This window comes from Meleagris gallopavo, chromosome 5 (assembly GCF_000146605.3).
Source record: "Meleagris gallopavo isolate NT-WF06-2002-E0010 breed Aviagen turkey brand Nicholas breeding stock chromosome 5, Turkey_5.1, whole genome shotgun sequence".
Lineage (NCBI taxonomy): Eukaryota > Metazoa > Chordata > Aves > Galliformes > Phasianidae > Meleagris > Meleagris gallopavo.
The window spans coordinates 39,642,909-39,661,127 of NC_015015.2; the positions used below are offsets into that span (position 1 = coordinate 39,642,909).

The following is an 18,219-nucleotide window of genomic DNA, read 5'->3' on the forward strand; positions in this document are numbered from 1 at the left end:
CAAAAAGGAGGCTGAGGGGAGACCTTACTGCTCTCTTCCAATATCTGAAAGGTGCTTACAGTGAGAGTGGAGTTGGTCTCTTCTCACTGGTGACTGGTGACAGGATGAGGGGAAATGGCCTGAAGTTGCGCCAGGGTAAGTTTAGGTTGGATATCAGGAAACACTTCCTTACAGAAAGGGTTGTTAAGCACTGGAATAGGCTCCCCAGGGAGGTGGTTGAGTCACCATTCCTGGATGTGTTTAAAAACTGTTTGGATGTGGTGCTCAGGGACGTGATTTAGCAGAGTGTTGTTAGAGTTAGGGTAGAATGGTCAGGTGATGGTTGGACTCAATGATCTTTAAGGTCTTTTTCAACCTGAGTGATTCTATGATTCTATGATTTTATTTTTCACTTAAGTTTGCGGTTCATTATTTTTTTCGTGTTCATTGAAGTGGAAGCTGCATGTGTAACAGTTGCATTCACGAGAAATTTGACCAAGTTTTGTGTGCTATATGAGGATTTTTATGCTTTTTTCAAGAACACAATTTTTTTTAAAATACTGTAATTCCATGCAGACTCAATTGCTGTTTGAGTATCTCAATTTCTCTCTTAGATAACGAAAACATAACTCTCAGCATTTATGTAGGGATTTGTTCATATTGCTTACAATCAAATCAGGATGATGATGAACAATGTTATTAAATATTTTACTTAAGTTTCCCCGGTCAAATGTCAATTCCACTGAACATTAATAACCAGCATTAGAACAAAAAGACATAGAAAAGATACATTTTTGTTTATAGTTTATTATAATATGAGAAAAAAAATAAAAGAAATCAAAGAAAACATTTCACGGAGCACCATACTGTAACAAAATTTTGCTGGTTCTCCTATAAAGTGTATTTTTGACATTTAAACAATGACACTTATAATCAGTACACACAGGCATCTACACCTCAGAAATGTTGTTAATGGCCCTAAAGAGACTCCCCTCCTTTCAAACACACAGACACCAAGGTGCACAGAGGAATGCCAGTGTGAGAGCATCTGAACACCAACTGAGTCAATTACTCTTTTGTTAGTGCTCTTCATAAACACACAAGCATTCAGGTTTCACCCCAGTCTCTCTTCTTTGAAGTCTCTGCATTGGGTCCATAGGTAACTGAACATGGATCCAGCACTGACATGGTGTAGAATTGAACAAAACTGGCCAGTATTCCCTACCTGATATCTCTTATTGCTTTGGTTATAGTGAATGAAAGTCTGAACCATTAAACCTATACTCCACATCACAGAAAAGCCACTTTCACACATACAGAAACATAACCTCCATCCCTGCACACCTCAGTGAATCACTGATATCTTTCTGAGAAGCTTTAAGGGTTTTCCCACCAAGATCACCTTCATACAAATGGTAGCATTTTCTAAGTGTTCAGACAGTTGTTTAACAACATGTTTTGGAATATCTTTCCTTCTTTTTAAAGGACAGGACATCTTTCCTGCTGCCTTAAATTTATGTCATTGTCTACACAAGCAACAGCAAAATGCTACTGTTTTCTGTACAAAATGTTTTACATTCATTTTATACAGTGCTAAGTAATGATGCTAAGCACAGAACAACGTAGAACGATAGTCCAGAATGGCTTATTTACCTTGCTCAAAAAGAAAAAGTACTGGAAGATTCCCATACTAATATCGAGGCACATTATTAGAGCCTCTATTACAAACGCTAGTCTTCCAGAATACTTTCAGGCACCTATTTGGCAAGCGATTGCTCAATAAGTACGTCATACTGAAGCACCGTGAGTAATGTGGTTTAGCGCCCTCAAATAGTGAGAGTAAGAGATAGAAGTAAATCCAACCTCACAGTAGACTAGACTAATGATGAAACAGGATACTAACAAGGTAGCAAACTTTCTGCCTGGATACAAAATAGCCCACAGTTACCTGACAATTTCATGTATCTGATATGCCTCCTCTTCTTTCATCAACTACTGAAAATGTATAAAGCTTAATTTCAAACCTTTCCTAAAAGATATTTCAATCTTGCCAAGAAAAAGTTGAAGACCTTGTGCGTCTATCATACACATACAGAACATATTTTTTACTCTAAGCCTATTTCTTTTTGAAATATTTCCCTTGCTTACTGACTGCAAATTTTCTGGGGAAGTTTAAGCATTTACAAAACGTATTTCTGTCTTGATATTCATTGAGGCTTAACCATCTTTAAGTTTTGGGCTGAGTAAAGCATTCATGTTGCCAAGAAAGAAATTAAGTTATTGTGTATTTTTTCTTGTGGAAAATCCTTGTGGATTTCCCATTTAGAGCAGCCAATTTCATAATTCTTTTATACTGTGTGATCAACAGGCATCTATGAATAGCAAGATGCTGCACTAAGGCAAAATAACAGAAATCCAAAAGGAAAAGAAAATGGACTTGAAAATTAAATGGAACTTTAGGTATGCAAAGAGGTATTAACTAATTGAATAACTAAGTCAGACTCCCTTCTCCAAGCTAAAGGTATGTTTTAACGGCTGTGCTAACCATTTCCCACATAAACAGTTGAGATTTCATCTATATGATGAGGAAGAGAAGACAGAAAGAAAAGACTTGCTACTTCGAGTTTTACAAAGGATATGGAGATTTATGAAGTTTCAGATAACTAAGAATATAATAAGGAAAAGATGATGTGCTGGGTACACCAATGCATGCTTTCACTTGGACTAATATCCGCAGCTCTATCCACCTGAGTAAAAGAACAGTGTAGCAAAAACAGAAGATTCAGAAAAAGGCAAAGAATATGAACCTATACAAGAGTGTGACTTACTATGTGGCTTAAGAAAAAATAAGCCAAATGTAAAACAATATGTAAATTTCTATGTGAAGAATGTAAGCACTGACATATAAAAGAAAACTTGGGATCATTGTTTTTATACCTTTCTAACATACAAGAGCAGGAGATAAGAATGACTTCTGAGCAGCTAATTCAAATCTTAAAATGAGGTTTGATTTTAGAATACCTACTTCGAGAAATAGCTAGGTCTCATAATTCTGGATTAGCCTATCTCCTAGAGATAAGGAGACATCAGTGATCACATTAGATATGACAAAACCAATAACATCTGAAAATAACAAAAATTCCAGAAGAAATTATTGCACCTTCACCTGAAGCATCTAATACAGTCAGAGGCAGGACACTAGATTCAATAAATCAAGGAGTTTGGCTATGTCACTACTTTTATAATATTAGATTTTAAAAGTTCAGTGATATACCACATTTAGGCGTGAGGACGAATAACAATCTCTCACGCTGAGAAATAAGTTACAGTAACATTAATGAATGGAAGGACAGTATGATTGTTATTACTGGCCTTAGACACCACTTATACCACCTGTATACATATACATACATATGCATACATACAAACATACAATGCATATTTATGTGCATACATACATGTATACATAAACACACACATACTCTTTCTGAGAAACTAGGCTCACCAGAAGGCCTGAAGAGCATTCTGTATACCCTTCTTCTGATACACTTTGCCAGGTCGTATAAGCACGTTTAACTTCAATGGTCTCCAGAAGAAAATATAAGAAAGGGAAGTTTGAACCAGAAAACAGTAGAACTCACTCATGTTACTGTCATTATTTTAGATCTGTACTTGAAAATACATTTCTAAAGGCCTTCTTAATTGGCTAACTTGACCGAAAACCAAGCAAAAAGAAATACACAACATTAAAGAGACATTCTAAAAATTAAAATATTTATGCATTTTTTGTTTTTTCATATGTTAGTACTAATACATCATCTTCCTGATAATTGGCAGGTTGAGAAATTAAAGGAACTAATTTGATATTTACCCTGTTTACCTGTTTCATGTTTATGTCAAAGCTGAGAAAATACTTGATAGTCTGTCTCCTCTTATGAGCTTTCATGTCTAAGCTCTAACAGGTTAGCTAATTGTAAACATGTCCTTTTATCAGGCTTAATGAAAATTTTAGTTTTTAATATACGTAAATTTAATGTCTACTCTAAATTGACATCGTCTCTTAAAACATAATTAAAATATTCCTCAAACCCATTCCTATGAAAATTCTGCCATCTTTCACACTTACTCACGTTTATTCACACTGTTTGTCCTCCTTGTTTTTCTGAGAAGAGACTTGAGAGCACTAGTGAAACAAACACAGACTACTGTCTCATCCAAGAGCAGAAGAGCAGCTCATTAATTTTGAGGTTGCAAACTACTTAACTTTCAGCTAAACTAATCTAGCTATAAACTAATTGCAAGTATCTACTACAGCAAAAATCAGGTTGACTACATTTAACAGGTTAAGGGACAGATAGTTTTTCATTTCAGTGAGGTAAAGTATGTTGTATAAAAGATTCCCCATCCCCAAAATGCATCTGTGTGGTCATTAACTCAAATAAAAATAAAACTAAAATTAAAACAAAACAAAACAAAACAACAACAAAAAAAGAGAGAAATAAGTTATTTTTAAAAAATCTAAAAATGAAGCAACCTTTAAATTTAGTTCTAGACAGAAAGAGTTCAAGGGAGAACAGAAAGAGAGAGAATGAGAGAATATTGATAAATGTATGCTGCTGCCAGCTCTTAGAACCAGGAGATGGCATCAACGGAGTTTTGTCTCATGATACCAATACTAGATGGCTCTTGCTGTCTTGCTACAAATAGTCCAAGTTTTTAGTTTTCAACGTGGATCATAATGGGCTTAGTTGATCATCTTTCTCTTTTTGGTACAACTTCAAAGATTTTAATATCTCTCTCAGCAGGCATAGGCCTACCTATTGGATGCAAACATATAGATAGAATTGCATCATTAATATGCTGTGCAGAGATGTCCATAGAGAGTACAAATACCAACATACACATACAATGTTTCATCTTGATCATGTGCATGCACAATGCATTGCATGATGGTTCACGTAGTCTCTAAACAAGAAAATCTTTACCAAGAGAGGAATGCCACACTCGACTGCATTTCTATGCAAAGTCATTGCAAGACCCTGGATCCTTCAAAATTGCTTGCATTGGCCACAGGAAAGTGAAGAAATGCTATTGATGAAATGCATAGCATTTCCTTTCCACAGACTGTCTTCCAGGCAGCAAGGCTTCCAGTTCACCCCAGCATCGATGTTTCACAAGATGGGTTCCTCCAGGAGACAAATCTTACCTCATCTCTCTTCCTGCACACCAGCAACACGTTTCCTCCAGAGCCTCTTCACCTTTTCTGTCCCATAGGGAGTGCAGGAGTGGGATTCTTTTCTTACAATAATGGTTATGTGAGTTGGTTCATCATTTTCTTTTCCTAGTTCAACCTTGTTATCAATTGTGTTCTCCTGCAATCATCTAAAGGCCTTATTCAAGCCAGCATATATTTTCTTAATTCCCTTTTACATCACCATAAAGGGACACATCTGTTGACATATCTTCTGTAGAGAATGGATTTCATCTTTTGCTGAAGTTTTGCTCCAACCAAAGACGAACCTCCTGAAGATTGTAGAAAAAGGGGCCTTTACCTCCCAGGTAGGCGATTTTTTGTCTCTGCACAATGCATACTCGCTCAAATGAAACACCATAGGCCACATTAGCATTGTTGTCCATGCAGTCAGCCACCACTTGACACTGAGGTGGCAAGGAGAAGCGTTCCAGGAGTTGGTAAGCAGCTGCACATCGATCTTCCTGATTCCTGTGCTTCTTAACTTCAAAGGAAGAGGGGGAGATACCAGGAGCAGCCCAGCCATCTGATGGGTGAGCCTCATCGATGTAGACCAACAGAAAGTCAGCCACACCAGAGAACTCTTCCACCAGCTTGCTGAAGGCAGACAGCTGGCTTGTGAACGGTGGTCAAGTAGCTGAGCCGAAATTAACAACCAGTGGCCGCTCAGAGTTGGCAAAATCCAGAAGATGGCACTTGGTCCCACACTTACCACCAACACTCTTCCAGCTGCTACCGCTGCCGTCATTGCCATTGGCTATGTGGATTACACTGGAGTTTGGAGCTTCTCCTCCAAGTTTGACCTGACAACAGAACAAAGAATATTATAGAAAGTTAGCATGATTTCTTACCCAGTATCCTTTATGATTATTGTATTCAAATCAATAAATACCTATTCAAATAGTACTGCAGTTGCTTTAGCATGGGGATTCAGGATTTTTCAAATCTTTAGAAGCATCAGCATCAAAAAGTTCATCTAGTCCACTCCTACTCACAGTACAGGAAAATGTGTCATTCTTGACATGTATACCACTGCATTATTGTTAGAAAATTGGTTCCAGGACCTGTTTTGTCCTGTCTACCATAAACATAGCCCTGTGAACTCTTCTATGTTTGCAGACTCTAACTTGCCTTCAGGTAGACTACCTTCTGTTTCTTCCAACTTTTTTCCTGTGACAATTACTTCACTAGTTCCACAAGTTAAACCTGTTTATACATTCCAAATATTTGCTTTTTCCATCATAACTGTTTTGGAAAAACAGTAAACTATCGACTAAGAGATAGCTAATGAGCTGTTGTAGTGCCTCGCTTTCATTTTTCACCTTTCTACATTTCCCTCATCATAGACTTGTGTACTTCACCAGCCCAGCCTGAATCTAGTGCTTTGCACTCATCTCCATTGATCAGCATCCCATATTTCTGATTCTTCAGAATCATTCTGCATTAAATTCCTGATCTTCATAGCATATGTTGTGCCTCTCAATTTTGAGAAATTGGAAGATTTTGTATATGTGTTCTCTTCCATCCTGCAGTCCAGAAATGAAAATATTCAGAGTAGCAAACAGAAGAGACATCTCTGCAGACACACACTGAACACATCATTCTGTTTTGACAGTGAACCGTTGATAACAGCGCTCTTCAAATCACTCAATTAGTGATCAAGTGATTAATTCCCTTCTATTGCAGTGCTTCTCTAGAAGATTGGATGAAAACAGAAAGAAAAGGGGAAAGTTTTGATGACAGCTCAAGTGAGATGAAGTAAAAGTTAGTTGTTCTCAGACCTAATCCCAGAAATAATTCGGATCCAACAGGCAATTGTGAAATCCAGCAAGCATTTGTCTGAAATTCCCTTCCTACAAAGACAGAACATTATCTCTCAGCTGGGATTGCCGGAATATGGTGGTGCCTGCAGAGGGCTCCAAGATCCTTAGCTGATAACTGCATGGAATCACAAAATCTTTCTACAGAAGATAATTAGCTTTAATGAGTTCTGCCACGGCAATTCTTATGCATCTGCCCTTAACATCAAGCTCTTGTTTAACTATGCAATTACCCTTTGTTATTTTTCTGTCATTGTCTTTTCCTCCTGTTGATTCTGTATAAAAGTGTTGCTTCAAAGGACACATACAGGCCAAATTCTGAAGTTCTTAATTCTTCATTCACTTCCTTTCGAAGCCACGCTCCAGATGAAATGAATAGAAGTTATCACTGAATGAGAACTGTGTAAAATGTGATTAAATTACTGATTTAGGGTACATTTTTAATCTATATTACATTGTAGGGTATTCTGATGAGTCAGATATAGTAAGAAGCTGAGTTAACAGGTGAGTACTTAACAGATATATTTGCTGCTCCACACAGATATAGAGGCAAGTACCTTGTAGATACTGGATCCTGCATTTCTCCCGAGAATCTTGACTAAACTGGGCAAGATTAGTTATTCATGACTCCGCATTATTTCATCAGAATAGCAATTGAATCAGAATCTAACCAAAGCAGATTTTGTAAGACTCTCCTTTTAATGACACCAGAATTTACAATTACATGAGAAAGTCCCACAGTATGTTAGTGCAGGATATAAATATAATTTCCACTGTTTTCTGTGGAGCAAATGGAGATGCAAATGTGATGCCATGTAGTCAAAGTTCAGTAAGAGAGAGAACAATGGAAGGCCAAGCATGTAGTGATGACACCTCTGGAAATAGATGTGCAGCTGCACTGCAGCCAAGGGGAGTAAGTGCTGCCCCAAGAAAGAGCAGCCCTCCATGGCCCCTGTGCATCATGCACTGTCTGCTAGGGCCAATTAGAAAAAAAAATAAAAAAAAAGTTAAAAAAATAGGCTTGGAAACAAGCAAATTTTGAAATAAATGAATTTAAGATCTGTTGTGTGAGTGGGCTCTCCATTGATCTCAAGGAAGGAAAAAGGTTGTATCTCAATTCTTCTCAATTGAATAAATCATCTCTCTGGAGAGAGGCAGATTCAGACACTCAGACTGTAGTGTTTGTCCGTGTTACAAGAGACAACTTCCAGCATCTAAGAGGTGCTATACTTCATTACAGGTAGTAAATACTCTTCTGCAGAGCTGTTGAACATTTCATTTCTCTCTACCATTATATGCAGTAAGATAGGTAAAGCAGAAGTCTGTGTAGAAAGATCAGATATAAGCAAAAAATACAAAGGTCAAGATCATCTGTAAATGATCCTATCATTCTAAGGGTTGCATTCATCCACAAGCCAGATAGACAGTTCCACAGTTTAAGCTGACAATTTCCAAAAAACATAACATCTGCACAGACCCTAGATTCCCCTTACCTAGAAAGCTTAACCATTCTTACACTACCAAGCAATTGATTTTTCAAGGCTGAGTTGCCCAAAATCCATCTTTTGAGCAAAGTATGACAAGTGCTGTTGTCTGTGCTGCTGCACCCACTCAATGGATAAATAATGGACCTCAGTATTAAAGAGCATGTGCTCAATCAGTCAAGGAAAAGAAGTAATTACATGTGATTTGTCTCATAAATCACAATTGAACAACACACTTTCAGTTCCTGTTATATGCCAGCACTTTTCAAAAGAAGAAAATAAAGGCAAAAAGGACAGAAGCAAGTACAACTGAGCAGCAAACAGAGTTGCTCAGGAGACAAGAAACTTTTGAGCAAACTGTTCCTCTGACTCTTCGGATTCTATTTTGACAACGCTATTATGACCAAAAATACTCTAACCAACACTAAAATCTTTAACTGAGAAACCACAGTCTTTTCCTTAATCATATTTTTGCAGAAAGAGAGGCTAAATATTCTAAGTTCCTCATTACCAACTCTTTGCTCAGGCCTACCTGAGCAAATGCTTCTTCTCCTAGGGAAGTTTGCAAATCATGAAAGAACAGACTAACAAAACAACTCCAATTGAGCACCAATGTATGAATGCCCTTCAACTACTATTTAACAGTGATTCCAATAACTGTAATGCATTTCACTCTTCTCCAACGATGCATGCTTGTGTCCTGCCTACCGTATTTCTTACTGTCAAAAAAACAGGTAGGTTTAGGAAATTAGGTAGAAATATATCATCTGCCACCTTACAGCAGTTTTTCTTCATTTCCCACAGCCATGAAGTGAGTCTCATGGCCGTAGGTTACCTATCGTGTTAATTTTTGTTTCTAGGAGTTCTTGTGTTGTTTATTTTTTCCTCTTAATGAGACATCCTTGCCAAGAGGGTATTCACAAGGCATTTTCTGCTCTTGTAGAAGAGTAATTAGGTCGGTGCCTTGTTCCATGCCAGTGTCAGGCACTCCAAAAAACAGCCCTGCCCAGTCGTTAATGCTCAAACACAAGCAGCGGTATCTCCACTAATTGGTCTTGATGAAGCGCTGACGTTCCCAAAAGAACTCTTTATTTCACCAGGCTCGGGAACCGATTGACACAGGATGACAATATCATCCTGGCTGATCATCTGCACTGTGGGCTTGGTTGTCTTCTTTGTTGTTATTTATTGAAAGAAAAAATAGCTCTTGGAAAAGAAAATCAACACAATGGGAAAATAAACAAAAAAGCCATGTATTCAGCCAAACCGCTTTTGAAATCTTACACAAAGGCAGGCAAAATATATATTCTGAGAAACAAATTAACAGAATATCCCTCACACGCAATCCAGCTTTTCTATAATCACGTACTTATGTGTGTGATGATTCGAGCACTGAGCTGGAGCGTTCTGGACAGCAGACAGAGGTGGAAACCAGGCCACCTGTCCCTGCAAAACACATGTCCAGCACGCGTGCAAGCCAGCCTGGCCCTAAAGAACTGACTCACATTGTTAGGGTGAATTTTGTGTTTGCTTGAGAGTCTTGGTACTGCATCTCCACCTCTGAATGCAGAGAGAGTAAAAGGGAGCAAGGTTGTTGATGTTTAACATGCAGACAGAAAAATGAAGGAGACTTACATGCAAGAAAACTCTGTTCATAAACTACAGGCTAAAAATAGTACATACTGCTAGCTTTGTTGTTCATGTTCCATGAGAATAAGAAAAGCCCAATAGACAGAATATGACCTCCTCATTTACCTTTTCTGTTTTGTTGTTTTGCTTTTATCAGCTTTAGCATAACTCTTTTTGAGATTCTGTGCACTGAAATATGGCTTTCATTCCCTGCATGAGAGATTTTCAAACAGTTTGGCAGACCCATGAGGCTGTGTCAAACCCCTAAAGAAAATAGGTGTTGCCAGACAATTAGCAGTCTGTGATATTAGCCATTTAAATACAGACGTGCTGTGCTTGGGACTGGAGTCCAGCAGTTGGTTATGAACTTAATCCCTGGAGTTTTTTGCTCTTTTTCATATTCCATGCTTTCCTTTGATTTGTTTCCATTCAGCTAAGCAAAGCCTCCAAATAGCCTGATATTTCTCAGCACTTCATCCAAATAATAATCAGACCCTGGCTGCAGAAGTATACATATTATTATTTTTGCTTTCTCTTCTTACGTGTCTCAGAGTTTTGCAGTGGCTAAAATTTACTGGAGGTTCTTGTTTGGACCAGTGTTCAGGAATGGGAACTCTTCATTTATCATGGGGAATTTGCTTTAAGATACTTGAGTACCTGAACTGGGGAGCAGAGATTGAAATTTACTAGAGTTACTCCAGAGTCCAGAGTCTTTATTTAGGTTCAGGTGTGTGAAACTGAGGGAGGAAAGTGGGAGACAAATTAAAAGGTAACAGTCCAGATAAAAATAAATAGTCAAACAATGCCCTCTTTATTTAAAAACTACCAGTCCCAGAAAGGAGTATGCATGGCAAAAGGAAAGTATAAAGGAGCTTTTTGCCTTACATTCTCATAAAGAAAAAGAAAATTCTATTTCCCCTGATCAGAGAGACTATAGCAATCTTCCCTATAGCTTATGATCCCCTAAAGATAGGAGCATGGCCCATGACATTTTATCCTCTGGGGCAACTGTCCACCTGTGTGCCACAAGCTGCCCTTACTGACCCTACCTACAGATGCCAGAGGCCTGCACTGACCGGCTGGTTAACCAGCACTGTCTGGGTAGCAGGCAAACAGGAGACATTTGACATTACTTTGAAGGATTATTCATTCCTCAGCTTTAGCAGTGTGTGAACTCACAGTAGTGATTTTGCTGGAGAGGCAGAGCTTAGGTGCAAGGACTGGGTATGATTTTTTCTAATGATGCACACTAGCTAATTGTCATATATATATATATATCTTAAGGTCAAATGGGTGCTTCCAGAAAGTTTCGCAAAAACATAAGCAGTCTTTTCAATCAGTTCAAGTGAGGACTTTTCCTACATAAGGGTGAAAGCAGAAAACTGTACAGATTTAGGAAATTGTTGGACCCTCAAAATAAAATGGGTAGAACTTGCATGCAGAGCAAGAGTCATCATATTTCTTCTCCTATCCTTTGTCTGCCTTGAATGTTTAAACTGCAAGCTCCTTGGGACAAACTCCCTGCTGCTCTTGTTTAGGACATCATCTAGCACAATGACTCCCTGATCTAGGCTGGTCCCTAACCACTTTTATAATAAACATGATTAAATATTAATAAAAATGACAATGTTTTAATAATAATGACAGTGACGAGCCCAAACCCTGTAGAATTTATGTTCCAAACACTGCAGGAAAGGTTTTAATTGTGGATTTGTTTTGTTTTTCATTTCTTTCACGATTGTTTTTATTTGAAAATGTCAATGAAAACAATTCTGCTAACTCTGAAGATCATAAAGACAGTAAAAGCTTTTAATACCACACAGTGTCTAGCCCTAAACCCTGAAACTACACAACACCCACCCTTTAGGAGAGCATTTATTTCACAATTTGTCTTTATGACTGTCAACTGCAGAGAAAGACACTTCCTTACTTTAAAAAAAGTATATAAATTATGTCTTTCTTCCAATCAAAAAAGATCATCAAAATGCAAAGAGATACTGGACAGCAAAAGAGCAAGTAAAAGACACATCTTTCTGTTACCTTCACATCCTTCTTTTTGATAATGTTGCACAGCATGCACTTAACGTCTCAAAAGTTGACCCTTTGCCATTCTGTCCTCTTTTGCATACATTTTTGGGCTTTTTTTAAACAATAGGAGTGCCTGTTAGGCAGGCAGAAGTAGTGAAAAGTAATTTAACTGTGCCCTCCTGAAGTTAGGAAGATCTCGATGGGCCCGAAGCAGAGGTGGGCCTGTGTTCTGAGGCTGGGACCTTCTGCCAGAACCCCCATCCCTGCTGAGCTTGCAATGCCAGCACTCACTGTTGGCCCTTTCTAAAGGTAATGGAAAGTTGTACAACTACACATACATATCTGTTACCATCCCCTTATGAAGATACAACCCTGCCAATCATTTGAGTGCATCAGGAAGATGCCACTGAGAAAAAATTCCTGGCAGAGAGCCTCCTCTTGACAAACTACTACAAACTTCTAAGGTGAAGAATAGAAAGGATTTCCTCTAGGGTAGCCTTACAGGTCTGTGTTGGGGACCAGAAATAGAAACTGCATTGCCAAAACAGTAAGCTTGCATCAGGTACTGGAAAACAGCCCAGCACAAGACTTAACCATGGGCACTACTGCACTCATTTTAAAAACAGCTTAGATAACAATTTCTCACCTTTAGAACCATCGAAATGGGTTTCATACCAGTACTAAATGAAGCATGGAATTTACTAGGTGAAAAAAAATATATTAAAAGTAAATACAATATTCTTTTCAAAATGTCTCTATGTTTTCCTCTGGAAATTTCTAAGATACATAACGCAGTGTATGTGCTCTAGGCTAGAACAGATGCTTCACTGCATTTGTATAGATGAAACCATACAATTCGTGCAGAAGATATTCTAACACACTCTCAAAACTTTTGTTTTTACTCTCTTAGCAGTGGGTGTGCATGCACCCATATCTACATGTGTGTACAGGTATATACACGTGTGTGTATAAATATGTGGAGAAATGGAAGTGGACTGTCTTCTGTAAGAGCAAATTTATATCCATGCTTTGCATTTGTACACATACCTATGTACAGGTATAGAGACAGATACATGTGCATATACATCTGTACAATAGAAAAATGTATGAATGTGTAAATACCTATACACAGATGCATACAATATTTTCTCTTCAGGAGTCAATCATCTTGTTTTTTGTAGATAACAAAGCACAGCAGTAAATTTGAAAAATAATAGCTAAACAAAATAGTAGCACCCTTCCAGTTAAATAAAGTTAACATAATTTGTCTACTAGCTCTATTTATCTCTTATGACAACTAATTTGATCCTAATGACTCCCTTATTGTAATGTAAGACATGCTTGCCTCTTGGGAAAGGATAGAAAGAGAAGGTTCCTTAAATGACAAAGATGTTGCGATGTGGACAATACCAGCACTGAGTATGACAGATACTGAACTTCAGGGCTAAGGAAGTAAAAAGAGATATATTAATCTTTGATAAAATTCACATGAGAAATCAAAGATAAATAAGACCAGTCACTTTTATTCTGATTGGACAGTAAAATGTAGGGAAAATAAATTAAATAAAGTGTCATTAAAAGAGAATATAGAAAACATTCCATACACAAAACATCAAACTATGCATTGTTTATCCACTGAGGATATTAAAATTTTCAGCTGTTGCTAAGTAATCTTGCCTCTTAAATAAGTGCCTTAACCAAAAAATCGTGTGTAGCCATACTTAGGAAGAACAAAAAAAAAGAACAAAAGGAAGTTCAAATTTGGGTAAGATATTAAAGTTTTTCTGCAGGAGAAAATGCATCAGTATCTTGTTCTCAAATATACTCTAGTTATTCACAACAAATCTCTTGTACTCTAGTTTCTAAACAAAGTCACTCAGTTCTGCATGTGCTCAAGTCAGAGCTCCTTTCTTAGAATAAATTCACTGTTAATCTAGAACCCACTGTATTTACCTACTGATTTTTCTCTGAAATGGCTTTCAGTAAATTTTCCAATAAATACAAATAGACCATGAAGTACTTTTATGCAATATGCTGTGAAAAGTGCTCAGGAAGAATTCTGTGTAAGTCACACAAAACATAGTGCAACCAAGTATAGTTACTGCTCTGATCCAGGCTTCTGCTAAGCTTTGGTCTACTTCATCCATCTTCAGTTCTGCTAATCTAGCCAAAAATCTGTGATTATCTCATTAATATTCCGGAATGGAATGAATTCAAGCACCTGCTTAAGTACTTTGCTAATAGCTGGCTACAGCTAGAAAACTGGAACAATAAGTAATAAAAGTTATGACACAGACTGCACTTAGCTTTACTATTTACTATTTAGTATCTTGATTCCATAATATTTTCATTTCCTACATTGGCTAAGATTAAGATATGAAAACTGGAGAATATCTTTCAGGACTGAGAAAAAGATATTTTAAGGAAAAGATGCTTCATAGGACAATCCAATACATGTCACTACTTCTCACATTTTTTAAACTCTTATGGCATAGGACATTGTACATTTCATATTTTTTCACCTCTACCAACTTCGTAGTAGAGATGACTCTCCTCCTCCAGCTAACATAGCTCCATTTATTCGTCACTTCTATAATTCAATCTCTACAATTATCAATCTCCCCGTGTCAATCAGTGTTTTCCAATAACCTTCTAGCTTTGTGGCCCATAATTCTGTAAAGTAAAAAGGAGCCTTTCCATTATTTGTCAGTCAGTTAGTTTTGTCTTAAGAACAGCGGTCATTAATGCATTATTTACACTTTTTGGAATGAGGTGAGAAAATTTGGTTACATTTATACACATTTTTTTCTGCTGAATTCATTCCAGGGACTGTAGAGATTGATTGGCCTGAGCAATCTATGTCATTTAATAGTGATAAGGAAGATATCTAAGTTCAAGGTACGCATTTCATTGCCAACACCAAAAACAGCACAAACCCACTCTAACCACAACTTCCATTGTTGATGCTAACAGTACTGAGGAAAATGTAAAGTACTACTTTAAGAAAAGTATGGTTTTAAGCAAAACGAGACTGAAGATACTTCATGACTATCTGACTCCCTACCACTCCACACCTTCTGCAGAACTTGGGCCACATACAGGTCAAAATTTTGGGAAGTGGAAATTTGGCTGTTTCAGAGTTGCACTGCTGACATCCTTGTGAGCCTTGTCCAAGTCATGCATTAACTGTCCTGTCTTGCCTCATCTTTAAAATGGTAACAATAGTGTTCACCAACCCATTTAATAAGGCCGCTGAAAAATCTGCTTCTTAATGTTTGTGAAAAGACTAAAACCAGAAATTAGAAGGGATGGGAGAATAGTGAACTTCAGTATTCAGCATTACTTTATTTGGATAGCCAGCTGGCTGATTCCTAGTGTGGCAATAAGAGGTTGACCCATTTGGCAAAGACTAATGTTATTTATATTTGTCTTATACTGAAAATTAACATCTCTGTGGCTTTGGTTTCAGACTAAGCAGCTTGTATTCTATATCAAAAAGCCAGCAATCACCAGCACCACCAGCTCTTCACTTCTCTAGGTAAAAGTAAATACTGAGAGGATGTGAAAGGGGTCTAGGGGATGAGAGAATACAAAAGTAATTATTTCAAAAGATACAGAGCTATTGTTTGGATAGGACCCCGATGACCTCATGACATCACTAGGTGTGTTAAATTAGATGGTTTAAATAAGACAACACATTAACAGACTAAGTACTGTTTTGGAAGCCACAGGGCTCTGAATCCAGCTCTTCTACTTACTAACTGGGTGGCCTGTTTAAGAAATTTCATCGTTTTGTATCCACTTTCTCAATATATAAAAGGGAGTTATAACCACCGCATGAGACCTGGGCAGTACCAATGGGTAATGTTTGTACAAAACTTTAAAGGGGAAAAAAAAAAAACCAACGTTGCATAACTGCTATTAGCATTATTAACTTAAATCACCAGGCAGCTGTCCCTCAGTCAGTCAAATTCATTTTTAATCTCTGACACATCCTCACTGCTTTCAGAAGGTAAAAAGGCTCACTGTTTCATTCCATGCCTAGTTTTACTATTACCTGAATTCTTCTTCCAATCTAAAAATTAATGCATATGTAAGAGAAAATGGTGGTGCAATGATAAAGATTCAGTTTTATCCTTCACACTAATTAAAGCAATTCTATGTTAGGTAGAGAACATCTGAATATCTAGAGCTCTATCTCAAGATGCACTCTTGCATAATCTCCAAGGATCTCACATAGCAAATGACTGACAACTTAAAAAGCGTTTAGAACATTGTACAATTACTCCTATGTGCAGATCTCAAAGTACTTCATAAATATTATTATTCTTACTGTCAGGGAAACTGAGGCACGGCTAAGTGATATGGCAGTGGCTGTTCAAAGAGTGAGTGGCAGATAAGAGCCAGCAGCTCTCCAGTCTCTCAGCTCCAAACTACAAGCACTGCTCCCTTCTACTTTTACCTCTCCCACAAAACTTAACTTCAAACAGGGGGCTCTGTGCAGCGCACGGTGTAATTCCCTTCTTTGCTGACAACAGGGATGCCCAGCGCAGCTGCCCACCCCAACGTGCCGGTGCCGACCCGCACCCACCTGCTTGTAGGCGTCCAGGAGGAAGCTGTTCCAGACGCAGCGCAGCCCCTCCGAGGTCAGCATCCTCCGCCACTCACCGCGCGCAGACTTAGAGCGGCTCAGAAACAGCACCATGTGCTTCAGGAGGATCACAGAGTCATACAGCGCAAGGAAGAGGCAATTGGAGAAAAAGACCGGCAAGATCTGAAGCGTGATCAGCAAATCCACACTTAACAGACCCATCTTCCTTGCTGCTTCTCTTCTGCCGGATGAATTCAGCTCCCTGTTTTGCCCCGTTCTCTCATTTATAGAAGCAAAGTAAAAAGCTTGTTAAAAGCCTCATTAGCCTCTCTCTGTCTCACTCCTCAAAATGAGCAGAGATGGTTAAATATGAGCAGGCTGGTTAAAGCCATAACTGCACGATACTCATTCAACTCAAAGTTGCTTAATTTTCAGAAACTAAGATGTTAACAGAAGTTCTTCCCTTAACTAGGAGACCTCCTGATTTTGCTGAAGAGAGAGGCAGCTGTGCTTCCAGCTCCCTGCAGATACCAAATTTAAGCTGAGATTGTTAATTGTTAACTTTCCAGCGCTATCCCATTGTTTCTCAGCTATTTAAGCACTGAACAGACCTCCCGCTCCTGTGTCAGTAAAGCTAGCTACCAGGTGCTGCAACACTTTTGTTAAAAAAGGTTTATGGACATACAAACTTTCTGTTCCTTACTCCCTTCCTCCTCCCTCTCTTCCCCCCTCCCTCTCTCCGTTCCTGCCTTCCTCCTCTCGCCCTGTCTCTTGCTATCTGCCTATGGTGCAAAGTGCTTTCTCCTCTGGAGTTCTTGCTTGCTTCCCTGAAGCCTTTTATACATTCCCTGGCTAATTGCTGCAATAGAGAAATGAAACCCTAATCTTAGCAAAGATCTTGACGTCAATGTAAAAGAGGGCTTTACTTTGGCCAGAACTGCAGTGAATAGAAAAGTGAAATTCTCAAAACTTTTTTTTTTTTTTCTTAAGAGACAGACAGCAAGGGTGGAACGCTGCTTTGCTTTGAAAAGGAAAGAGGAAAAAAAAAAAACAATATGCTTCTGACTGCTCTTAAGAAATGCTTTCAAAATTTGGAAAAGGTATTTTCATATGACGTGGAAAGTGACACAGAAACGCAGGCTGCTATTGTGGAAGTTGTTGTTCTTTTTTTTTTCCTCATGGCTGTTTTTTTCTTTCCCCTTTTGTCTTTTCCAGGAAGGTATGTGAGGTGATGCATCCCAAGAAAGGGCATATTTATGTACATTTTTCTCCCACCTCCATTAGGTACAGTACATATAGTGTTTAAATATCTTTTTTACCTTCTTGATATTTAAAAGAAACATAAGTAAACACTCAGAATTGACTTCATTTACTGATATGTAAGAGAAGATGCTAAGAGAAAAAGAAAAAATGAGTCTCCCTATTCAAAAAAAAGTT

The 18,219-nt window shown here is 38.1% G+C and overlaps 1 protein-coding gene across 3 annotated transcripts; it reads right to left on the reverse strand.

Annotated features, from left to right (window-relative positions):
* Positions 1–777: 777 nt before the first annotated feature.
* On the reverse strand, positions 778–17,602 carry DIO2 (iodothyronine deiodinase 2). 3 transcript variants are annotated; one of them, XM_003206645.3, is made up of 2 exons: positions 16,783–17,590; positions 778–6,033 (listed from the first exon to the last, which is right to left on the reverse strand). In XM_003206645.3, exons 1-2 carry the CDS (start codon positions 17,002–17,004, stop codon positions 5,395–5,397), a joined length of 861 nt encoding a protein of 286 aa, XP_003206693.3. In that variant the 5' UTR covers positions 17,005–17,590; the 3' UTR covers positions 778–5,394. The 3 variants fall into 3 exon arrangements, with proteins under 3 accessions (XP_003206693.3, XP_031409490.1, XP_031409491.1); XM_031553630.1 differs by having other exon boundaries at positions 5,461–6,033; positions 16,783–17,591; XM_031553631.1 differs by having other exon boundaries at positions 5,975–6,033; positions 16,860–17,602.
* Between the last annotated feature and the right edge of the window lie 617 nt (positions 17,603–18,219).

Excerpts from the sequence above, each read along its gene's own strand:
- DIO2 (XM_031553631.1), bottom strand. The coding sequence starts at position 17,004 with ATGGGTCTGTTAAGTGTGGATTTGCTGATCACGCTTCAGATCTTGCCG. Across the intron at positions 6,034-16,859 it reads CCGCTCTAAGTCTGCGCGCG|GTCAAACTTGGAGGAGAAGC; the intron begins GTGAGTGGCGGA and ends TTCTGTTGTCAG.